The following is a 26,870-nucleotide window of genomic DNA, read 5'->3' as shown; positions in this document are numbered from 1 at the left end:
TATATATTTTGCAAATCTCTTTCAAATTATACTTAACAAGGCTGCATGTATTCTTTCAAACGCAACGTAAAAACAGAAATATTTTGATTATTACATAATTATTACAATTTAATATTTTAATATGTTTAAAATTACTAAAAATATTTTTTGTTTAAAATAACTAAATATTTTAATGTTTTAAAACATGATTTATTCCTGTGATGGAGTAGCTGAATTTTAAACAGCCATTACTCCAGTCTTCAGTGTCATAGAAATCATTCTAATAAGCTGATATGTAAATTATTATTTATTGTCGATGCTGAAAATAGTTTAATATTTAATGCTAAATATTTTTGTGGAAACTGTGATATATTTTTTAAGGATTTTTTTCTCATGATTCTTTGATGAACAAAGTTCAAAAGAACAGAAAGAAAGAATATTATAAATGTCTACTTTGATCAATTTAGTGTACCCTTGTTGTATAAAATATACATTTCTTTAAAAAAAAAAAAGAAGAAGAAGAACTTACCCCAAACTTTTGAATGGTAGTGTACATTCTGGATTTTTTTTGTGAATAAGTTATAGAATCGAACAATTATGTCAAGGTTTTAGTACATATTTAGTAAATCCATGCAACAACTCATTGCAACTTTTACATTTTAGTCACAAAGCTGCAATTATTTCCAGGTCAGCACTGCTATCATTATTTTGTGAAACACTATTTTGTGTTTTTTTGTCCATACAATAAAAATGTGTTTTTCCAGTTCCAGTGTTAGAGTGACATGACTTTGAGTAAGTGATTATAAAATGCTCATTTTGTGTGGACTAACCTTTTAAAAAGATGTTTGAGTTTGCAACTCACTAGGTTTTGGAACATCACTATAGTTTCTCAAAGGATGTTTTTCATGGAGACCATATAAACCCACCTGAAACACTCTTCTGTGCTCTTATAACCTCTCCTGCTCTCATGAATAAAGCATTCCTCAGAGGGCAGACAGATGTGAGCCACTGAACTTTAGGACTCCATGCTTCTCTGTGATCATCAAGCCCTCCGTGTGTGTGTGCATATGTGTTTGTTTGAGTGTGACCCCATGGCCGCTATGATCTGAAGCTCGTTATGCACCGCCGAGCATGCTGGGTAGCGGTAAACAGCCTGTGATTACCGAGAGAGCAGGTGATGTGTAACAAAGGACTTTTATGCACACATCCCCATTTATACATTTACATGCACACAGGCCGGTGCAAAAACCTGTGTCACTCTGTTTTAAAGAGAGGGAGGAGAGCTATAAAAGAGAATGCTATAAAAAAACTCATGGCTGAAACTCATTCGGCGATGACAGTACGTAACAAGCTGCCAACCAAAGCCGATTTACAATATAATATACTCATCTCCTGTTACACTTACTAAAGACATGCACACATGTTGGGACCATTTTGGATATGTAAGATGTGTATAATTGATTCCTGACAAAGAGCTTACGCATAATGTTTTAAGTCAGCTGCCGTTTATGCTTGCTTATGTTTACTGCTCCTTCCGTAAAATGGGTGATCTCGATGAGGCTTATGTCTGCTTAGTTTAGAGATGCATAAACCATGATACCTGTCTTATGATATAAGCTGTTGAGAACTGTAAGAGCTGTTTGTTTTAATGACTTTGCTGTTTTCCCACCTTTTTTTCCAAATGTACCGGGCCGAGAAGCTCCCAAACACAAATTTGGTTTTTTTGATCTCTGACGCCAAGAGTTCCTGTCTGTCCTGCGATCCCAAACCACTGAGACAAGCTGAACAGCCCTGTATCCTTCAAATGATTCACTCATGTTCAATCAGTAGAGCATGGTGCTTGAAATTAGGAAATTTGAAATGGGTTTGATTCTTAAAGGAAAATAGTGTATATGACTTAGTGTATATGACTTGTGCATAGTGTATATGACTTTCAGACAAATCCAATCTTAGTTATATTAAAAAATGTCCTGGCTCTTACAAGCTTTATAAAAGCATTGAATGGGGTTCGATATCCATCATAGAAGTACCCCACACAGCTCTGGGGGTTAATAAAGGCTTACGCTACACCCAAATCCTACGCCATCTGCTGGAACGCCACTAAAAACAGTTAGCAGAACCTTGAGATTATTGTTTGTAAAGTTTTAAATATGGATATTTTTCTTGCACAAACGTATCACTTTGCTTCAGAAGGCATTTATTAACCTCCTGGATCATTGGTCTCAAACTCAATTCCTGGAGGGCCACAGCTCTGCATAGTTTGCTCCAACCCTAATCAAACGCATCTGATCCAGCTAATCAAGCTCTTCAGGAAAACTAGAAACTTCCAAGCAGGTTTGAGTTGGAGCTAAACTGCAGAGCCGTGGCCCTCCAGGAATTGAGTTTGAGACCATTATCCTGAATGTACTTTTTTGGACTTCAAAAAATAGGGGTAATTTTCTTTTTGGGCAAACTATTTAAGGAATGCATGAAGTATTTATTTATTTGTTTGTGTGTTTATTTAGCTAGTGCAAATATGATGCGTTAAATTAAACAAATTTGCTGTTCTTTTGAACTTTCTATTAATAAAAGAACCCTGAAAAAAATCAAAGTTCCATCAAAAAATTAAGCAGCAGACTTTTTGTCAACATATTGACAATAATAATAAGATAACATAATTATGATAATAAGAGCAGCAAGTTGGCATATTAGAATGATTTCTGAAGGATCATGTGACAATGAAGACTGGAGAAATGATGCTGAAAATTCAGCTTTGCCATATCAGGAATAAATTATATTTTAAAATATATTCAAATAGAAAACAGTGATTTTACAGTGTAATAATTTTTCACAAAATTACTATATTTTTACTGCAGTTTTAAATCAATACATAAATCCAAACGTTTGAACTGTAGTGCAAGTCGCTTTAGATAAAAGCATTATATATGTAAAGAATTACACTTTTTCTTCTTATTATTATGACTTCTGTTGCATACTTTTAGTGAATGTGAAAAAAGTGTTTTGTTTTTTTTTAAAGTATGGTGACCCATACTCAGAATTCGTGCTCTGCATTTAACCCATCCAAAGTGCATACACACAGAGCAGTGAACAGACACACACACTGTGAACACACACCCGGAGCAGTGGGCAGCCATTTTATGCTGCGGCGCCCGGGGAGCAGTTGGGGGTTCGATGCCTTGCTCAAGGGGACCTAAGTCATGGTATTGAAGGTGGAGAGAGAACTGTACATGCACTCCCCCCACCCACAATTCCTGCCGGCCCGAGACTCAAACTCACAACCCTTCGATTGGGAGTCCGACTCTCTAACCATTAGGCCACGACTTTCTTTTAGGTTTTCAGATTTAAAAAACACAAATAACACAGACAATCAACCAACCAACCAATAAATGAATAAATACAAAATCACAACAATAAATAACTCCCAGACCACTACAGTCCAAAAAAGTGCTTCATATTTTAGGCCTCGAAAGAGCCATTAGTGGTTGACTGAGTGGTTGCTATGTCCCACCTAAGAAATGGGTCCCAAACAGAGAGGGAAAATTTTGATTTGAATTAGTCCTCAAGTATCTAAGCCTGTCCAACTTTTTTTTTTTTCTTTTTTTTTTTTTTGCAGTTTTGGCTATTGTCCTTATTGATTTCTTTCAGCTACTGGTCCTGATCCATGTGTGCTGGCCCAGAACCCTCGGTACAGGAAAGGACCGGACGTCTGCTTTGACAACAACGCAGATGTAAGTTATAACCAAAATGGGTAATTCTCAACAAATGCGTCTTCATCATTCACTGCTTGCTTTTCTTCTTTTTTTAACTAACATCCATTTCCTTTCTGTTTGCACGTTGAATGCTCATTGGTTGCTCATCATGCCTGTCACTGCTAGGATGAGCCTTTGTGTCCAATCAGTGGCTCTTCTTCATTGACCTATAACCCATCCATCATTTTGCTGCTGTTTCTGCTTTGTGTTTGATGGTCAGTTTCATCTTGTTGTGTGCTGCCATTCATATTTCGAACTATTTCTTTGAATCGTTCTTAACTCTTTATTGAATTAATTGTAGCATGCTGGACTTTATCTGGTTGTCATGCCATATAGGGGTCTAGATGTAGGTTAAAATACTGTTTCTTCATTGCCTCAGTATGAATCTAGAGGCAGGACGCCACTGCTTTCCTCCTGCTGTGAAAGTAGGAAGTGCATTTTCAGCTAGTTCCCTGAGAGATTTTCTGTGGTATAAACATAGGAAACTCCAGATGTGTTTCCGTCCTACATTGATGATACGCCCCTATGCCTTTCAATCCTGGGGCATCCCAGGACTTTCATTGGCAAGCCCTTCACGCACATACTGTAGCGCGCAAGTCTAGTTTCAGAAGACCAGAACATAGACCATCAGTCAGAGTCGTGCATTATTTCTACAGCAAGAGTTTTTGTATGCATGTCATTAATTTGATTTATTCCTTTTCACTTCAGCCAAAACATGTTTTGATATTCACAATATATTTCACAATATATTTTTCATTTCACATATATATATAGTTGTGTGTATATATATATATATATATAAACAAAAAGACAGCAAAATTACTAACTTTAAATAAAATAAAAGGAACTTAAATATAGACCTTAAACTAAAATTTAAAGATAGTAAAATAACACTGGTCCTACGACATCGTTAGCATGTGTTATGTTAGTGTTATTTGCATACCATTACAGTATTTATTAATTAGCTTTTTAGTTTTATATTTTCAGCTTACATTTTAATTTAGTAATTTTAATATTTTTTTTTTGTTTTGTTTTTTTCATTTATTATTATTATTTGATTTGTTAGATTATTTTAATATGTCTATTTATCTTTAACTTTTTGGATTTTTTTAATCTCTTTTATTTTTAGTTGGTCAATTTTGAGCTAAAGCAACATAAAACTAATAAAAACAATAAAAAACAAAAATTATTAGAAATGTTAGAAGTTTTACTTCTATTGTTTATATTTAATTTTATTTCAGCCTTAATTCAATTTTAGTTTTAGTTAACAATACAACACTGGTTAAAGCAGATAGACCATCTTAAACCAGAAACAAACCAGATGCGATGTTTTAAAAAACAGGTGGAAACCCGTAAGGTCTTTGCACACCGAGTCCGAAATTCTCGTCCGAAATTTTCACACGTTAAAAAATAAATACAACCTCACGTTGTGTCAATCAAATTTAGGCCCTGTCCACACAAATGGAGTTATTTTTAAAACCGTTGCTTTTTCTACGCGGTTTGGCCATTCATCCAAACGCAGTGCCAGGTTACTGAAACGAAACATTTTTAAAAACTCCTGCCAGGGTGTGGATTAAAAAAAAAAACTCTGGTTGCAGTGTTATCGTATAGACAGCGAAACCGGAGTTTTTGGCTTGTGACGTCAGAACCTGTGCTGTTATCTCCGCCTACTTGAAACTTTTTCCGGTTTCTGATTGGCCAACATGACTTTAAGGTTGAGATTATATCGCCACCTGTTGGTTTGGCATGCTCTTGACAGTGCATCATAGCATGTGCTTGCGTTTTCATGTGGACGGAGATTTTTTAAAAAACGGAAGAAGGAAAAACTGTTTGTACATGTGGACATGGCATTACACACTGCCTTCGAAACATTCGTACGTCATAAAAAAAAAAATGGATCAGGTTCTATTTACTGCGTTTTCGCATCCATAGCAAGCTTTTTGATAGGAAAGTATGGCGAATACAGAAAGAAAATTTCAGACTTAGTGTGCAAGGACCTTTAAGCTGCTTTGTCTGAACTGAACTGTCTGGCCTGACTGTATTACTGTATGTAGGTGTGTTTATGTGGGGTTGAAATCACTAATGTCTCTGTATTGACCGCAGGAGGACGCATCTGACTGTGGTGGTGGCTACAGTTTGAGTCCGTCTCTCTGGCCGATGTTGGCTCTTCAGCTCCTTCTACTCTGGCTGCTTACTGGAACCAGAACCTGTTTGTCCTGACCAGAGCACATCTACAGACTAGACTGACTGAACTGCTTATTATACAGACCATAACATTACCACACTTCAACTATATGACCTAAGATTGTTAGTCAACCCAAAATAATATGACTAATGCAGATTCAAACTCTACTGTTTTGGTAAATTGACATGACTCATCAACTCACTGCCAAACACTGCCCTCTCAGACCAACCAGAAAAAGCAACACAGTCAGACACGAGAGACATATATACACTTATCTTTTTAACACAGAACCACGTTATGACCACAGAAATGGATCATGCAAAATGTTTAGTGCCACAAACAGGCAAATATAATGTGTCAACAGTGTGGTCAGAGACGGCTTGCAGCGCCAGTCTGGATCTGAAGCAGGGTTTAATGGGACAGGAAAGGCTGTTCAGCTCTGGAGCTCATAATGAATTCTGCTGGAAGTGAGCTTTGCAGCAGTAGTAGGTCTGTGATGTCACACCCAAGCCCTTTAGGCCCATCAAGGGCTGTTTTACTTGTTTTATGTTCTTTGATTTCTCTGGTATGTGCAGTAGGGGAAATCTCATGAAGAAATCTGTAAGTCATATTTCACCTCAACATTAAAAGATATGAATATATATACAGCACCACTGAAAAGTTTGGGGTTGGTAAGAATTTTGTAATGCATTTAAAAGAGGTCTTTTATGTTCACCAAGACTGCATTTATTATGAAGAATATAGCAAAATATTATTACAATTAAAAATGTAATGTAATGTTTTTAAATGTAATTTAATTTCAATGTCAAAATGTTAAAATCATTTTTTGACATTGAAAAAGTGTTTACTGTTATGTTTGATTAATGCATCCTTGCTGAATAATATTTAAGTAATATTTTATTGCATAATATTACATTATTTTAATGATTTTAAATGTAATTATATATATATATATACATATATATATATATATATATATATTATAATTATAATATACATATATTATTATTTAAAATATTTACATAAAAAGATAAAAATCTTACTGACCCCAAAGTTTTAACAGTGGTGTTGTGTTTATGCTTTAAAAATTGTTCTTTACAATTTAAATAATATATAATTTTTTATTATATTTCAAGTATTTTTTGCTTTTCACATTAGAATAAATAGCAAGGTTTTGGGAGAAAATCATTGCCATGAAAATAAAGTCAGTATTGACCTTATATAATTTCTTTTTTTCTTTCTTTTTATTCATTTATTTATTTATTTTTATTTTATTTTTTATTTTTTTGAGGTGACATATGACCTGGACATTTCTTTCCAGTTCATTTGAGATTCACCCAATGTGATTTTATCAAATTTTTTCATTATTTTTGCTAGGTCTTTGGGCTTAGCATTCTTTTGTTGCTGATTATAAACATCTCAGAGATCCCCTGATAACTCGATCATCTGATGGTACTTTAAGCATCTGATATAAACGTTAGAAAGAAGTGCCATGTTGAATGTCATGATTCAAGGAAAATTTCATTTGTGATCAAACCACATATGAGTGCATCATCTGATGTGAAATGCAGACGACTCTAAAGACTGAACAGGCTCCAATTAGTATAGCGAAGCCTTTTTTGTTGTGTCAGAAGTCACACGCTTGCGTCCAAGTGTCCAGAGCATGCTGAATGTGCTTTGTACCCTCCCCATCCCGTCTGCAGGACCCCTGCTATCAGACGATTGCGAGTTTTACTGTATGTCGTCCAGATATTTCATCTGTCAGATTTTGTTCCAGCACGACAGACATGATATTACAAGAGTGTCAGATATTACATCCACATGTTGAACCACTATGCGAAAACACAGCACATGACAGGATATAAAAATGCTCAACCCTGGAGAATCGTGCATTTATGATGGTTGAATGTATGTTTGTTTTATTTATTTATTTGATAGAAGGTACTTGCATGAGATTAGATAATATCAATCAAAGCTATTGCCAACAGGGGAACATTTCCATGTTCCTTTGAATGTTCTGGAAGAAGAACAAAAACCAAAGGCAATGCCTAGAGCTATGAAAAAATGAAATATTTATCCATCACAATCCAAAGGCCAAGTATCCAGGATTAAAATAACATGCTTCTCTCATCATTTCAGAGAAGTTTTAACATTTGACGGCTTAAAAGCTTTGTCTATTTTAAAATATAAACGTACAATCAGTGTTTGCATGAGTTCTATGGCTTGATATTCATGCAAAAAAATAAATTATGATGGCTTTATTAGACTGTATGGAGTTTTATAATTTTTTTTTTTTTTTATTTCTTTGTTAAAGCCTTTTTGATGAGGAGGCTGTTAAAGTGATGTAATTACAGTGATGATATTAAGTGCATCTGAAATTGAAGGCGGAAGGTTTAATGTCATAGTGATTGCCAAATGAAAATGAAATGTAAAGAAATGCACGAGGTAGAGTTTAAAGTAAAGTGTGTGTTTAGTTTAGTGGATGTCCGCAAAATATCGCTCGCACCTGTGCGTCCACGTCAGGCTTTTTCCTTCGGAATGAGATGAATTTTTCTTTCTGTCTTCACTGATGTAGCATTGAGTTATAGATCTAAATATGCAGTACATTTATGAGTTATTACAGACGTTTTTGGAGTCCTCGGAGGCTTTCTGGGTCTGGATTTCTCATCTCAGGCCTGGGGTGGAGGCTGTAGGATGTAACATTTAAATACCTCACTAAACGACGACGTGAGATGTGATTTGATCCAAGAGAGCTGAACTAACTCCCCTCTTTACAAACTATACTGGGTTTAAAATGCCAGCGAAATGTATACAAACCCCACAGAGACCGCTTCACCGTTTGAACGCAAATTGATCCCATGCCATGTCCGAAAAAGAACGTCCGCAAAACATGAAACAGGTTAATGACATGATTATTCTAAAACTAAAAACTTGAAATCTGGCAGTGCCTACACGGTTAGTCAAGAACAGCAAATTACCTAAAAGTAGCATTCATCTGGGGATTTTATTGGCTCGCATCAAAAAAAAGTGTTTTCATATGTTATCCATCATGATGGAGTACAAGAGATTTTTTTTTTCTTCAACTTTTAATATTACACACACACACACACATACACACACAAAAAAAAACGTTTTATGACACGCTCTTAAAAATAAAGGTTTTAAAAAAGTAGAATAAAATCATAAAGCATGGTTCTTCAGAAAACTTTTCAGTGAATAGTTCTCAAAGGAATTGTTCACCAAAAAAGAAAACCTTGTTGGCACCAGTAACCTCATGGTTAGTGTGTCGACAAACAGTGCAGCTGCGCTCACGGCGACCCGAGTTCGATTCCCATCTTGAGGTCCTTTGTCGATACTGCTCTCTTTTCTCCACCCAATGCTTTCCTGTCGTCACTCTACTGTACTATCTAAATATAAAAGCTCCAAAAAATAACTTAAAGAAAACCAAACATGAAAATCACAGGCCGTCCAAAATCTAGATGGGTTTGGATCCAATAGATCCTCTTCAGTGAATGGGTGCTGTCAGAATGAGAGTTCAAACAACTGATAAAAAATATCACAATAATCCACACAAATCCAGACCAACGAAAAACATCTTTTGAAGTAAAAAGCTGCGTGTTTGTAAGAAACAGATGAGTCCATAATCCATGATAATGCTTCTTCCGGTGAAAAGGTCATAAAATTAAACGTTTTAAATTTGTAAACAGACTTTTTCACTGGAGAAAGCAATATTATGGATAGAGAATTCCGTTACAAACACAGCTTTTCACTTCACAAGATGTTATATGATGGACTGGAGTCATAACTTGTGGATTATTGTGATGTTTTTATCAGCTGTTTGGACTGTCATTCTGACGGCACCCATTTACTGCAGAGGATACAATTGCGAGTAAGTGATGTAATGCTAAATTTTGACAAATTGTTCAGAGGATGAAACAAACTCATCTACAGTGTACTAAGTGCCAGTATTTTTATTTTTTAAATAAATTTTTCTTTTTTTTCTTTTTGGATGCACTATTCCTTTAAAAGAAACTTCTTCTTCTTCTTCTTCTTCTTCTTAGTGTGAAGAATATTTTAATAATCTAAAGAATCTTTTTCCTCTATAAAGAACCTTTTATGGAATGGAAAGATCTCATGGATGTTAAAGCTTATAGATACTGATAAAGAACCTTTATTTTTAAGAGTATATTGTAGATCAATTGATTGAGAAGTAGTGAAAAAAGACACTCCAAAGTCTAAATCATGAATCCAAAAAGTTAAAATCAATAAAATCTGTTTCATAAAAAGCATTCCACTTTACATAAGAGGGGACAGACATTTTTAAGTGTGTTCAGGTTTGCATGGTGCTCCCGCGATGCTCTTTGACATTTCGACCCTCGCATGAAAGGTTAGACGTGTACATACGTGTCCCCCTCATGTAAAGAGGAATTGGATGCGTGTATTTATTGTATGTTTTCTGAATGCTGCTCTCAGCTGCTGTGCTGCCTCATAGGGCTGCCATGTGTCTGTATTTACTGGTGTTGGTGCTCGGTGTGCCGGAAAGTTTTCACTGAGGTTGCGCTTCTTTTCCTAAGTGTGTCGAAGTCACTCTTTGATTCGTGTGTGTTCATTGGTGGGGAAGGGGTGTAAGGGGCGTGGTATGTGCATCAAAGCCCCGCCCACCTCACTATATATATCTTTTGTGGAACTTGACACACCTGAAACAATTTTGTATACATTTGTACAATAATGTTGTTCAAGAAAATAAAACAAAAAAGTTTGTAAAGTTTACAAATGTGTAATTCTTGTGCAAATATAATATATTCACAATAAAATTTATCATTACTACCTGTGGGTTTAATATTGTAATTTATTTGTTTGTTCATCCATCCATCTATCTATCTATCTATCTATCTATCTATCTATCTATCTATCTATCTATCTATCTATCTATCTATCTATCTATCTATCTATCTATCTATCTATCTATCTATCTATCTATCTATCTATCTATCTTGGACTAGGAAACAGAACTTCCAATATGCTACACATTCAAGCAGTGAATAGCAACAGGTACATGCTAATAGTTACTACCTAAGTGCTAAAAATGACAAAAATCCCAGCTAATACTTAAAACCCTAACAACATGGTAAATCCTGCTGGCATTGCAAAACAAAAAATGCATAATGCATTTTTACAAAAAAATAAATAAATAATATTAAGCAGCACAACTGTTTTCAACATTAGTAACAATAATAAGACTGGAGTAATGGCTGCTTGAAAAAAAAGCATTGGTATAAAATTTACATTTTACTTTTTTTTTTTTTTTTTTTAAAAAACATTTTAAAATTTATAAAACACGTACACACACACACTATACATACATATATATAGTCCTGATTAGATCTCCAGATACATTCAGGAGGTCTTCACCTTTTTCAAGCAAATAAATTTACATTTTACATTTTGTTATGTTAGTTTTCACATAATATGTTTTCTGTTTTTGTATCAGTCACTCAAGGAATGCCCACCCAGGAAATGTGACCTCTTAAAAGTTAGCACAACCATGAAACAGTAATTTCCTGCTGACTCTGCCTATCTTACGAACAGACAAAATCAGAAAACGCACCCACACGACCACTAAGAGGACATCCCCTCCGGGAGATGAAATGACGTTTGATTGAGGGTGACGGAGCGTGGACCTTAGTCCAGATTTTGGGAGACCGAATCTTCTGGAGCTCTTTCCTAGCTTTTTGATGGCTTTTAACAGGCTATCTATGACGACAGGCCCTGGCTGTTATTTCCGACCCATTGAGCAGAAGAGGTCCAGATGCATGTGTGTCTGTGCGTGCGCCACACTCCGGCTTTTTAGAGACTATCGTTTAATTTCTTCAGTGGTGTTTGGAGAGCAGATTACTGGATGTGCAGGATGCTTTTAGGGCAGGCGGATGGGTTTGAGATGGTTATCTGGGGCGTGGGGTCACCGTAATCAGATATGCCTTGTCGTCGATGCACAGCTTGTGACCCGGGGCGCAGTTACCATCTCAAAACAAGCAAGCCATGGACCAATAACAAACACAATGTGATATGAGAGACACTCCATTGCCTTGCTACCCGGTAGATCTCACGACTCTATTCTCTGCAAAACCTGAGCGGAGATAATCAAAGTCTAAATAATAACAGTATTCATTACACTTCAAGGATACTGGGAGGTTGTAGAAACTGTCAGAGGGATGAACACAGATCTATTTAATGTTTAGGTTATCCGTTGGGATTTAGAAAAAAACCCTGTCCTTTGTGTGTATCTATGAAATATACACATACATATATTTAGGTTTAGTCTAAGCACTGTGTTTCAGTCATTACACAATGGCTGGACGTGTGATTTGTTCGTAATAGAATCATCAGTCATGTGGTTTGAGGTGTGCTATTATTTTTCTAAGCGATCGAACTTGCAATATTCGCTTGGCTGACAAACAATCCGTTAGAATTATATTGCAAAGGCATCTGAGGGATCAGATTAACATTAGGCCCTTTAATGTGAGCCAGTACTGAGGTCTTGTGTGGGGCCACAGAGGCCTCTGGGGCCCCAACTAGTCTCAGCAACCAATTATAGGACTCGTGGCAGGTTTTGCAGCGGTCACATATGTTGTTCAGAAATTTTGCAGAAAATTTGCAGAAATAGTGCTAGTAAATGAACTTATTTTTCCTAAATCAATTCAGTATGTGGTGTAACCATTATTTGCCTTTCAAACAGCTTTTACAGATACTTTTTTTAAAGACATGAGTCCTTTTATTCACCAAGGATGCATTACCTGATCAAAAGTGACAGTAAATACATTTTTTTTTTTTTATGTATTGGTTTAACTGGTTTTAACATTGCTATAATAGAAATATTTCTTGAGCATCAAATCAGGACATTAGAATTTCTGAATGATCATTTGACACAGAAGACTGGAGTAATGATGCTCAAAATTCATCTTTGCATCACAGGAATAAATCATATTTTATTTTAAATTGTAATAATATTTCACATATGCTTTAACTGCATTTTTGATCAATTAAATGTTGCCTTGATGAGCATAAGAGACTTCTTTTAAAACATTAAAAACTACTGACCCCAAACGTTTTACCCATATAGTGTCCACTCGCACACAGTTTTTAAAGTAGTTTACAGGGAAGTTGTCACAATGTATTTAATTGTAATGCAGAACAAGTATCCAGTTTTCTACCTATACTTAACATAACTTGTTTAATTTACAGCTGGTCTCTTATTTTAATGACGTTTTTATTAATATTTGATCCAGGAGGTGTAGTAGCTGCCAGTAAAGAAGGTTATACAACCACACAGACTCGCACACAGCGCCAGACTAACTCTCTGGATTCACCTCTGACCTCTGTGCACTGAAACTTAATTGGTCAGTGCTGGTTTGAGATTTGTAAGGGTGCTGTTTGTTTCTGTAAGGAGTGTGAGGGTCACAGATTAGTTCCTGTCTCTTAATAAAGCACAGATTGTGCTTTAGGAGAGTAACCAGTTCAACCAAGGACAGAAGGAATGGTGTGTTCACCCTTAGGTAGACACTTTTTTAACATTTTTTCAATAATTTGTATCCAATTTTGTAATATATAAGTATACATTCTTGCGTCAGGACTACATGTAACCATTTTTGCTGGTGTTAACAAAGCAATAAATGAAACAGGTTTTCCAATTCCCAGCGTGTTTTGCATCAGACTGGATTAGTGGAGTCATTGTTTAAATAACGTGTTGTATGTTTCATTTTGTGTTTTTGAGCAAGAAGCGAGGAAAAAGGCTGATTTTACAGCATTGTGGTGAAAAATGTAGGTTGTGTCAAGTATGAAGAATATACTGCTCTACCAAATAAGTTGTACACAAATATTTTATTTATTTATTTATTTATTTATTTATTTATTTATTTTAATGTTTAGATTTGCAATAATCTGAAACTCACTTATTTTTATTTTAGATCTATATTTATTATATTAGATTAATATTATTATTCGTAAAAAATTTTAGTGCTGTCAAGTGATTAATCACGATTAATTGCATCCAAATAAGTTTTTGTTTGCATAATACTGTATATGTCTGTGTACTGTGTATACTTATTATGTATATACAAATACACACACATACATGTATATATTTAAGAAAAATGTTACATTTATATATTAAATGTATTTATATATGATATAAGTTATATGAATATAAATATATACATGTAAATATTTTCAAAATATATGCTGTATGTGTGTGTATATATATATATATATATATATATATATATATATATATATATACACACAGTATACACAATTATGTAAACAAACTTTAGTTTGAAAAGTAAAAAATAAAATAAAAATAAACTTTTATTTTGGATGCGACTAATCGCGATTAATCGTTTGACAGCACTAAATTTATTATATTGGTTTCTATTTTTTATATTAGATTTTTTTTTTTTTAGATCACAGAAAACTTACTTTTCTGAGTTGTGTAATTAATGATTCGTGATAATTATTTCAGATAATAACCATATCACAAAAAAAAAACATGTTGTGATGCCACATTTACTCGTAGTATTTCATATATTTGATTTTTAGTGTGTGTGTGTGTGTGTTTTTGTTTTTGTTTTATATTTATTTACATGTTATTGTCGAATGATCGGTTATCAGCCAAAACGTGAAATAATTATTGGCCTATAGGTACTGGAAAAAAATAATATTAACCTGTTCTGATGCACGTTTAACAACTTGAAAACATGAATAATGGCAGTCAAACACTTGAACAGTGACCACTGCCAGACTCACCTGCAAGCAATAAATGCAAGAGTGCATGAAACTAGCTGCAAGTCTTCAGTGTCTTAATAGTGCAGCTTTAACTCTGGCAAATATCGATGTGGTGCTTTATTAAACAGTACAACAGGGCCCAGTCTTTGTCCTTAGGTAATTTCCATGCCTCAGTGGCTAATTGTAAAGATCTGTGCAACCACTCAAATTGAACAGCCTTGTTGCACTGAGAGAAGAGAATTAGTTCTAATTTAGGTGTAATGAAATATTGATGAGTATAGATTGTATTCTATGTGCTGTGTTAAAGCAAGAGCCAGCGTTCATGACTGCCAGACCTTTCAGATCATTAGAAGCAACATGTTATTCTCATTACTGAGCTGTATGGTAATTAGTCATTAATATGTAAAGGGCCTGTAACGATCCTCTGGAGCTTTTTTAATGGTAGAACAAGTAAGACAGCAACATATAACCAGTCAAATAAACATGCACACTCAATGTGCCAGCAGCTCCTCTTTTCTAGATGTAGTAGACGTTCAATAAGCATAACTTCAGTTGGCAGTTGCGCAGGGCATGCGCTCATGTGTAAAATCGATCGGAGAACAGAGGCTGAAACATGATAGCGTAATCATCTACTCTTACCTCATTGACTGTTACGTTTCATTCTCTTTGACTCATTAAATTGCCAAGACCCATATAAGCCATAGGATGGATTTGTAGCCATTACATCTGCATTACAAATCCCAAAGTTCTCCTTTATTGGTCTTCTTGTTGCTGTCAAGAGTAATGACATTCCACCATGGGAATTTCTAGCAATCGGAAAAAGGGAAACCAGGGCCTCCGTTTCAACCTGGGAATTTTTGATAAAATACACAATTTAAAACAACAGATTGCAATTTGATTTTAAAATGCAGAAGATTAGAGAGGTGCTTGCCAATTAAATGACATGAAATTCCTTTTATGAAATTCAGCTAATTTTTTTTTTTTAGGTTGGTTTAATGTAATTTAAGTTAAAACAACTTTACAACCAAGTTGGTACAACCAAGTTGATAATACTTAAAAATTGAAGGAAGCAACTGAATTTAAGTTAAAATATTGAGAATTCCGAAATGGAAAAAAAAATATAATAAATAATAAAAAGTACTTCTGCAATAAAATTAATAGTTATTCATTTTAATTAAGCTTTCACTTATTGTGAATATAGTCTTAAAGGGGTCATATGATGCTTATTTGGTATTTGGTGTAATGCAATGTGTTTATGTGGTTTAAGGTAAAAAAAAAAAAAAACCACAATATTTTCCATATAATGTACATTTTAGTTTCTCCTCTATGCCCCACCTTCTGAAACACGTCGATTTTTATAAGGCTCATCGGTGTGAAAAGTGAGGTGTGCTCTGATTGGCCAGCTATTCAGTGCGTTGTGATTGGCCTATTGCCTAAAGCGTGTGACAGAAATGTTATGCCCCTTAACATGCTGTGATGCCGTCTCCCAGCAGCACGAGACTCAGTCCAGCTGCTCTGCTCGTGCACATCCCATCATCGGTTCTCTTTTAGCAGTTCAGTCAATGTAGGGGTAACTGAATAACTCAGGATATTGGTTTATTTCGCGTCAGAGGGAGTGTAAAGCACGTTTATAAACCGAATAAGTTATTTGTGGATTAGTCCATACTGGAGACGCGAACCATTTCAAACTTTCAGTTCGATTTGGTGAACTGGTTCGACCGGTTCACTAAGAAGATCCGGTTAAATAGAAAGAATCGTTCGCGATTCGGATGTCACAAGACGAGACAAAACAAATAAAACCCATTACAAATGAAGCATTTGTTGCATCCAGTGGTGACATAATTAACGTTACTGATTATAATGGCTTATACTGATAAAACCATGTCTGCATTTGTGATCTGAGAAACAACAAACAACAAGCCTACTCTACTGCTCAAAACTCGTGTTTGAATCATCATTGGCAAATTATTTAAATATAAAAAAACGTACCTACAGGCTGTGATTCAGAAGCGCCAGACTGTCCTTGAAAAGTTTGAACTGCCCAACTCTATAGAAACAGCCTTTGTGCCACAGACGCATTGCAGGCTACTGGTTCAGGAAACGCAGCACACATCTGAATATTTGGGTTGAACTGTTCTTGAACAGTGTTGAAATACAACTTATCCACTGATTTCTAGTCATGTCCTCTTTTGGAAGGCCAAACAAAGTTTCACTTCAATGAAACACACAGTGACTCCACAACATGTTAGCTGTGACAATAGAGAGAATAAAAGGTATGCCTTCTTTCTTTGCGTGAACATCCGGGTGGTGTTATGCAAATCTTCCCACATAGTGACGTAGAGATGTGGGGGTGTGTTAGAACGAGCCATTTTAGGGGGTGTGACCCTTAACTCTTATAAAGAATATCTCTTTGTATTTGAGACTTTAGTCTTTGCAATTTCACAGATCTTCTTTATGCACCAAGAGCTTGTAACACTCCAAAGAGAAATCATATGACCCCTTTAAATTAAAATAATAGTGATTCAAGTGCATTCAGATTTGATTTGCTTTCCAAATTCAACATTTAGGATGTATTTTCGCAATATTAATTTGTTTTTTTGTTTGTGATATAGTCAAGATATGTATATTTATATAGAAAACATTTCTAAACAATAATCTTCTTTTGTGTTCCTTAGGCAAAAGAAATTCTGTTTTGGAACAACATGAATGATGGCACGATTTTCATTTTTTTTGGGGTGAAATATGAGTCCAAATCTAATTCTTAGAGAGAGAGAGAGAAAATCACATATAGGCCTACAAGGCTTGGATAAATTTGCTTAAATATCACATGTGAGCTGTCAGTGGGAAAAAAGTCTTATATTTAATTCTGTCAGTATTTTTCAATGTTAAAACAGCCTAACAAAAGAAAAAATTGGCCAGCATCAACCACAAGGAGCAAAACAATACCGCTGGCTAATTTATTATGCCCTTCAGAAACACTACCAGACCTCCAGCGCTGCCTTCAATATGACCACTTGATAGATGATGTTCTGTCAGCAACTACTAGTTCCACTGGTTTCCTGGTACCAAACCATGACTATATAACAGAACATTAACCGAAACATCCCACCCACATTCAACACACCCAGACAGAGATTCAAAATCATACACATAAGAAAACATGTAAGACAGAATAACACGTGTGCTAATGGCTCATCTGTTGGTCATTTAGCATTAATGGTAATTATTATAGCAGGCCAGCAGGGCCATGAGCACACAAACCTCCCTGACGTTTGTTTTAATCACCTCTATTGTGCTTATTTCAGACCTAATCGGACTGAAAGGAAAGAGAGAGAGAGTGTGTGTGCGTGCGTAAGCTAAAACATTTACAGATGGCTTTAGTACTGCCTCATCAAGAGCTAATCACGCAAACATGGGGCCGCTGTAGATATGCTTCCCATAAGCCCAAGAGTGGCGTGTGTATTTATGCCCACAGATTTGTGACTGTACACTGCATGTGCCTCGCGGTGTGTGTTTGTGTGCGTAGGTGTCAGAAGGAGGACCACACGGAATATGAGTCGGAAATCCACTAAAAAAGTACTCAGCATCTATATCCCCTTGCGTGTTTGTTTATTAAAGATACAGTATGAAATTAAATTTTTTTGTATTTTATTCAGTAACTTTTATTCGGGGTGGGGGGGGGTTATATTTTGAGTAAAAACCATGTTTTGTGCATCAATATGCCCTTTATCACCGAAGAATGCAAGCTAAAATGCAGATGAGTCCTACAACATTTAGATGCAATGAAAGTTTGCCTATCATATTTCAAAAATGTTGCACTCGAGTTCACATATTTTAGTCTGGCATTATAGTTTGGGAAAAGTTCAACAAGTAAATGTTTACAAGTTTATGTCACAGTAATTCTAATATAAGTACTCCGTTGGATTGGGGGGTTTCTCCACATAATATTGGATTTTTTTTTTATTAATGGTTTTCCCCCATGTCGTTCCAAACCCGTAAAAGCTTCATGGCTTGTGACTGTCCCATAGACTGCCAAGTAAATTACACTGTCAAGGTCCAGGAAAGTATGAAAAGCATCGTCAGAATAGTCCATCTGCCATAAGTGGTTCAACCGTAATGTTATGAAGCGACAAAAGTGGTTATTTTTGTTTTCTTCTCAAAAAAAAAAATATTCTCGTCGCTTCATAACGTTATGGTTGAACCACTGATGGCAGATGGACTATTCTGACAATATATTTCATACTTTTCTGGACCTTGATGGTGTATTTTACTTGGAAGTCTATGGGACAGTCACATGGTTTTCATCCAAAATATCTTAAATTGTGTTCCGAAGATGAATGAAGCTGAATTGCATTCTTCTTCTGAGATAAATTCAAGCCTTAGGCTATTTCTCACAGCGCATCTTCTTCCAAAAAACAGCCGAGATGACCTTGAATCTTTCTTTGTTTACAGAGGTGATGTGGGCATTCACATATTCGCATGTCTCAAGCCTGGTTTCGCATGGATGATTATCTTATATCGCGTGATGAGCTTGGGCGTGATCACATTATAGGTGAACATTTCCGTACAGTTTCAAACAGATGATTTTATCAGAGTACTGTATATTTGTTTTTGACATGACTTACTTCTTACTAATATTAAATTAATGAAAGAACTATGAGTTTCACTTTGTAGTGTATTTTTTAGGTTTGATAACTTGAAAAGTTAAGTAAACTTGAAAGTAACTTGAAAGCAAAGTAATTAGTAATCTGATTTCTTTTTAAATGCAGTAATTAGTAATGTAATCAAATTACAATTTTAAATAAGTAATTAGTAATTTATAGTGGACTTACTTTTTATCTTCCATATAAGTTTTATACACACATATGCTTATAGCTGTTCCACAGGTTTTCCCCCAAAATCTATGCAGTACCAGTGCAGAAGTTCACTGGTGTTCCCCTCAGGCTTGCTCCTTGATTCAAGTCGACCAGGATCTTCTGACTTGTGTGCAGCTGCCTGTAATGGACCCTCCAAATCTGGCTACTATCAAAGGACTAATTAGGGGGATGCATATTGACAGGTGCTCAGTGGGTAGAGAGAGACTGATGTGTGTGTTTATTGTGTGTTTGGGTGCTAAACTGAGGTGGCTGGGGCTTTGTTTCTTTAAAGATCTAAAATGTAGCATTTTTGTCATTTCAAATGTACCCCAGACTATCCTCAAATGGGATGAATTCAAACATTTGCAGTCACCATGTGAAAGATACATGTTTTACGACTACCTCATTAGTGTTTGCATTTGCCCAGGCTCCTCTGGATCACCATAAGTGATTGAAACACTTTACTCTAATAGATCAATTATAGACACAGTGAAGAAAGAACAACATGTTTGTACACTGCACATACATGAGCTAGCTCTCTTTGTCCTTCTCGCATAGTTTCTCATTCTAAGCCAAAGTCAATAATATTTTGTACTCTTACATGTATGTTATTCAGTGTGCCCGTATAATAAATCAGTCACAATAAAATGAAACCTCACACCTGAGAAGAGGTTTAAATGTTATAAATGTTTCATTGCAACTATTGTTTTCTGTTTTGTTTTGTTTACTGTTTTGTTTTGTTTTCACTTTTTTTATTTATTTATTTTTTTTTTATCTATGAGATTTGTTCACCTTTTTCCCCTACTGTTTTTCATCTACCAACAGAAAGTCCTAAGATATTTTTTAATCGCATTAATTGAAATAAATATTATATTTTGTTGAATTTTTTTTCCCATGGCAATTTTAGAATGAAAGGTTATTCCCTTGTGTTTCTTCATGAAGCTTTCTAGTCATTTTAGGAGCAACAAAGGTAACTTTTAATACTTCTTTGATTTTGTTTGATCTTTTGTGTTTATATTGGTGTATTAAAGTTCTTGGGATGTTTGTTTAGTCATGTGACGTGAAAAGTCTATGGTAAAGGATGCCACTTCCAAACACTACTTGTCACAAACACAATGGCTTTGTCATGAGACCATTCTGTCGACTCTACATACAATGTATTATGGCTTTCGAGTGGTAACACCCATAAATATTTGACATGACATACACATTTTTGCAATGTGAAGTAAATGTACGTGACTTTGAGAAAGTTCTGGAGACTTCTTGTCCAAAAGAAAGCACAATACTGTTTATAAAGGAAAACAAAAAACATCCCAAACTTTGCTTTGGTGGAACTACTTCAAAATTACCAAATTCACTGTAACTGAAACAAACTCACTGTTCACTGTTCATAATGTTTATAAATGCTGATTATTATAAAATTTCCTCTAATAGACTAATTCCTTTACCCATTTAAAAATGTTTTGGATTTTTTTTTTGTTTTTAATTGAAAGAGACGTGGATTTTATGTGAAATAAACACATTTCATGTGTTTTTAAATAGTACTTTATGTTTATATATGGTTTTGTCGTCAATCATGATAAGTATGTTTACAGATTTCTACTAATTTATCAAGTTTTTTTCTGTCTTTTTTTTCATAGGGAAGTGCATCACAAGGAAGAGTGTCAACTCTCAGCTATCAGCTATCTCTAATCCAGAGTGAGAGTCATACACAGGAAGTGTGCGTTTATTTGGAGAGGACTCTTCTGTTTACTCTGCCTGGAAGCTTCACCACAGGATGCTCAAATCCAGCTGTATGCTTTATTTGTAAGTGACTGTATATTATTGTATTTATTTATTTATTTTTTTTGCGTTCCACATACCTGCTCAACATTTTAAGTATGTGGGGGGAGGTGAAACTCAAGTGTGTCTGTATGTATTTTAGGAGGGGTTGCCAGGATATTGTGAGTTCTTGGAGGTCAGAAACGGGTTCAGGTAATTTGCTGCAGCTGAAACTAAAACATGCAGCAGATCTGAATGACAAATCTCTACAAAGCTGCAGGAAATCTATTAGCACCCTCAGGAACTAACCTCCTATGCTTTTTTATGCTTGAAAATTGCTCTGTCTGTCTCTTTCCATGTGTCATAATTTCCATCTCCCCATCTTAGTTTTCCATATGGGGCACTTTGCTCTTAATACCATCATCATTCTGTCTGCAAAGACTGTCTGCCTTGTTTTCCACTCCTCCTTATTACAACAGCGTTGTGTGTGTGTAGCATTGACTTCAGATGGCGCTCTTTCTGACCGTTCGCAGACCATCTGATAAATGTTACACACATAATATGCATCCTAAAAATGAAAAGTTTGATCTTATTGGCTAACATTATGTAATTTCCAGAATCCACAGTGGTGGTTTTTATCAGTCTGCTGTGTTTCTGATTACTAAACTCCTCAACTGGATTTGAACATTTGCAAGGTTTATGTCACCCAATTATACATATATTTAGCAGGTCTGTGCACAACCCAGAATTGAATTGAAAATGCCTTTCAATTTCCAAATCAGTTTCTCCGTTTGAATTCATTTTCAACTGAAAATTATAAATTAGGGAACACTCTTTAATAGTTGCTTATTAGCATGCATATTACTTGCATATTGGCTGTTTATTAGTACTTATAAAGCACATAATGCCTTATGGATGACCGTATTCTAGATCTTTACTCCATACCTAAACATAACTAATACGAACAAATTACTATCAAAAAGCAGTAATTAGAAGTTTATTACTAAGAGAAAACTCTTAGTTAATAGTGAATGTATAGAGAATGTACAAAAGTTGGACAGATGGATGGATGATAAATGGATGGTTTAATAGATGATAGTTGGATGGATAGCATGATAGATGTTAAATGGATGGATGGATAGAATGATAATTGATAAACGGAAGGATGGATGGATTGATACATGATGTGGATGGATGGATAGAATGATAGATGATAAACAGATGGATGGATGGATTAATAGATGGGTGGGTGGGTGGATGGATGGATAGAATGATAAATAGATAGATAGATAGATAGATAGATAGATAGATAGATAGATAGATAGATAGATAGATAGATAGATAGATAGATAGATAGATAGATAGATAGATAGATAGACAGATAGATATATAGATAGAGTGTGCTTGTAAATATGTGTATATTTATGTGCACAGCAGCAGTAACACATCCATGTTTGACTGAAAGGTAAATAAGTCTGGCTCTTTACATCTTTACCACATCAGCACCACACTGAATGACTCATTATATGTTTGTGTTCACTGCACATGGCTTTCGTTAGACACCAGACACACACTAGAGTGAATTAGTCTGTTGTTTTGTTTATTTGTGGGAACAAGGGCTAAACACATAGACCAAACCACATGTGGCAAAATCGCTGTTTGTGTTCCGATCCAGATATCAAGCCTGTTGCAACTTCAGCAGATTATGAATATGATTCATACGATTCACTTTCACAAAGTAGCATGTTATGTGGGAATCACAGCTGTACCTTTGAGCTGTCATAATGAAGTAACAGATTCCACATGGACAATTTATGAATGTTCCCTTTAATTAAGAATCGTTTTCAAAACTTCTTCCTTGAAGACTGAAAGTGACCTTTAGATGTGTGGTTCTGACCACCCTGAACACATGAAATTCACTGCACTTATTCACTGATGTGGCTGTGAAGCAAATTCTTTGTTAAATTCCCAATCTCATCAATGTCTTTACTCATCCTATAAATGTCCTTTAATGAATGTTTCTTAATTTATTGCCAATCTCCCCATATGTGTTGTTCACGATTTTTGCAAACTTAGACGCAAATAAGTAGCCTGGTTGACCACAGATCTCGTAGTTCTGACTTCAACAGTGGGGTTCTTCTGATGTCAGCTTGTGCAATCTACATGCATCTGCTCTTAGTTATGGTGGTTTGAAGCCTCTTTACGCAGACCAAGGGCTCCTGACATGTTGATCCATGTTGCTACATTGTTTTAGTCTAGTAGAGAGACACTGAAAAGTTGGCAGAGAAGGAGAAGGAGATCAAATGATATATACATTTATGTATGTATATACGTATAAATGAGATGATGAGAAGAGAATGTATTTTTGTCAGCAATAAGACAGAGTTTGCACTGTAATCATTCATTTGATTGATCAGAATATGTCTGGGACAAGTTTCACCCCAAAATCAATGAAAATGTTTCTTATTTCTTATTTTATTTTTTGTATGTGTATATATATATATATATATATATATATATATATATATATATATATATATATAATTTTCTTCTAAAATGAGCATTTTTATGTTCAGTTAATTCACTTGAATTGCATAGAAAAGGACCTATACTGTACATTGCCATAAGAGTAAAATTACCAGTGGTGTATAAAGTACCCGAAAGCCATACTCAAGTAAAAATACAGATATCTTACCAGAAAATGACTTTTGTAGAAGTTGAAGTCACCGTTTAGAATATTACTTCAGTAAAAGTCTTAAAGTATATGATATTTATTGTACTTAAGTACAAAAAGTATTTTTTAATCTTAAAACGTACTTAAGTATTGAAAGTAAAATTCCAAGTAAATGCAAAATGGAAAAGAAGCAAATAAATTTATAGGCTATAAAAAAAATGTTAAGACACAGCTTGAGTAGCAAGATTGTGTTCAGTTTAAAACTCTTTTTTCCATTTTGCATTTTTGGGTAAGAATAAGAAGCTCTTCATCCGGTACTTGGTGTCTTTCATTCCAACATAAGTACAGTTTCTAATTACTAAACTCCTAAACTGGATTTGAACATTTACAAGGTTTATGTCACCCAATTATACATATATTTAGCAGGTCTGTGCACAACCCAGAATTGAATTGAAAATGCCTTTCAATTTCCAAATCAGTTTCTCTGTTTGAATTCATTTTCTACTGAAGTGGCAAACAGGATGCAGGGTAATATTTTAAATTAGGGAACACTCTTTAATAGTTGCTTATTAGCATACATATTACTTGCATATTGGCTGTTTATTAGTACTTATAAAGCACATAATGCCTTATGGATGACCATATTCTAGATCTTTACTCCATACCTAAACATAACTAATGCGAACAACTTACTATCAATAAGCCGTAATTATAAGATTATTACTAAGAGAAAACTCTTAGTTAATAGTGAATGTATAGAGAATGTACAAAAGTTGGACAGATGGATGGATGATAAATGGATGGATTGATGGAATGATAGATGGTAAATTGATGGATGGATAGATGTCAGACAGATGGATGGATGGATGGATGGATAGATGACAGATGAATGGATGGATGGATGGATTAATCGATGATATTTGGATAGACTTGGTGTCTTTCATTCCAACATAAGAAATCATTTCTGGAATCTGCATCTGAAATGGCATTTATCCTACAGTTTAATGTATCTCAGAGGGGACATGGATTCTATTAACCTGCAGTTACAGATACATAAATAGACTAAATGTCTTGTTTTTAACATAAAACGTTGAATACTGATATTTGAAATAATTTAAAATATGAAAATAAATTGTCGAAATGTGAAATTAAAACTGCCAGTAGGTGGCAGCAAGTGACTGTTAATGAGTGAGTTATTGAGATTGAACTGATTCATTCAAACAGCTGATTCATTCAGGAACAAAGCATTTGACTGTCTGTGCATTCCAAATTATATATATTACCCTCCAAAGGGCAGCTCAGAGTGAAAACAATCATGGCCGCCATATTGAATGGTCATTCCAAACCGAAGTGCTTAAAACTGGCCACTTCAAAGGGCCCTTCAGAATGAAGGATTTCGAAGGGTACAACTGATGGATACTTCAGGCTCCCATAATCCTTTGCGCAGATTCTTTGCATGATGACGGCGCCTCAGTATGGGCACGTAATGATGACGCAGAAGGGCACTTCAAGAAACAGTTGTTTGGTTGCCTACTCCCTTCAACCCTTCAAAGCTCTCACTCCGGAGGGTAAACCCTTTGAATTGGGGCATAGGGAATCACTGAATCAAAATTGAGCAAAAACAAGCAATATTGCCTCTAAAATGTAAGTCACTTATTCACCTTTACTGAACTTGTATAAAATGATTATTAAATGTGTTATCATGCTGATATCTGAAGAAAAACGGTACTCTTTGTGTGATATAGATTAAGTTAACTAAATTAAATTATATAAATATAAAAAGCATAGAGAAGTATTTTTGCCATCCATAAATTAGAATGCCTGGAATTTTGAGTTTTAATAGACTAAAAAATCAATGTGTGTGCACACAACGTGCATGTGTGTGATTTGGTGATATAGCCTACTTGATAATGTCAAATCGCACATCACTAAAACATCACTTACCATATTATCGTAGATATACTGTATATCGCACACCCCAGTCTCGACTTGAGTGGAAAATGAATCATCCGCGGTTGTGTCCGCACATGTTTGCACGTAAGCAAAGGTGTCGGAAGTCGTGGCCTAATGGTTAGCGAGTTTGACTCCTAACCCTAAGTTTGTGGGTTCGAGTCTCGGGCTGGCAATACCATGACTGAGGTGCCCTTGAGCAAGGCACCGAACCCCCAACTGCTTCCCAGGCGCCGCAGCATAAATGGCTGCCCACTGCTCCGGGTGTGTGTTCACGGTGTGTGTGTTCACTGCTGTGTGTGTGCACTTTGGATGGGTTAAATGCAGAGCACGAATTCTGAGTATGGGTCACCATACTTGGCTGTATGTCACGTCGCACTTTAACTTGCAAGCGCCGGACCACTGATTCGTCAAACCTACTTTCCTGCATTCCGTGTTCTTCTGACATCTGACTATTTTGTAGTTAGTGTATTTTTTTGTTTGTGGTGAATGTGTTTGAGTGGAAGTGTACATTTTAATTAGGAAATGTAGTGGAGTAAAAGTAAAAGTTGGCTGAAATATAAAAACTCAAGTGAAGTACAGATACTGTACTCTTAAAAAATATGCCCACTTAAGTACTGTAATGAAGTATTACATTACACCACTGAAAATTACTGAACCTAAACATAGGAGCCTGATAAAAATGCTCATTTTAGATGAAAATTTCAGACTGCACTTAGAGGCTTATATTTATATAAAACTGTAATATTGTGAAAACTGTAATATTGTGAAATATTATTACAATTTAAAGCTACTGTTTTCTATTCTTTTATAAAATGTAACATATTCCAGTCCAAGAAATAAGTCTCATTCTTATTTTTATATTAATCTTTTATATTAATTCTTATATTAATCTTAATTGTTGAAAACAGTTCTGCGGATTGAATATAAAGTTT

The 26,870-nt window shown here is 35.1% G+C and overlaps 1 protein-coding gene across 1 annotated transcript in view; it reads left to right on the top strand.

Moving 5' to 3' along the window:
• Nucleotides 1-6,785, top strand: part of LOC109070518 (voltage-dependent calcium channel subunit alpha-2/delta-1) — a 93,764-nt gene extending 86,979 nt beyond the window's left edge. The window contains exons 37-39 of the mRNA XM_042744365.1: nucleotides 1,660-1,772; nucleotides 3,625-3,707; nucleotides 5,832-6,785. Of these exons, the coding sequence (XP_042600299.1) occupies nucleotides 1,660-1,772; nucleotides 3,625-3,707; nucleotides 5,832-5,948 (313 nt within the window). The 3' untranslated portion in view covers nucleotides 5,949-6,785. The remainder of the gene's footprint in view (nucleotides 1-1,659; nucleotides 1,773-3,624; nucleotides 3,708-5,831) is intronic.
• The last annotated feature ends 20,085 nt before the right edge of the window (nucleotides 6,786-26,870 follow it).

This window comes from Cyprinus carpio, chromosome B18 (genome assembly GCF_018340385.1).
Source record: "Cyprinus carpio isolate SPL01 chromosome B18, ASM1834038v1, whole genome shotgun sequence".
NCBI lineage: Eukaryota > Metazoa > Chordata > Actinopteri > Cypriniformes > Cyprinidae > Cyprinus > Cyprinus carpio.
Note: the sequence above shows the minus strand (reverse complement) of the source record. Positions and strands in the feature narration are given on the sequence as shown.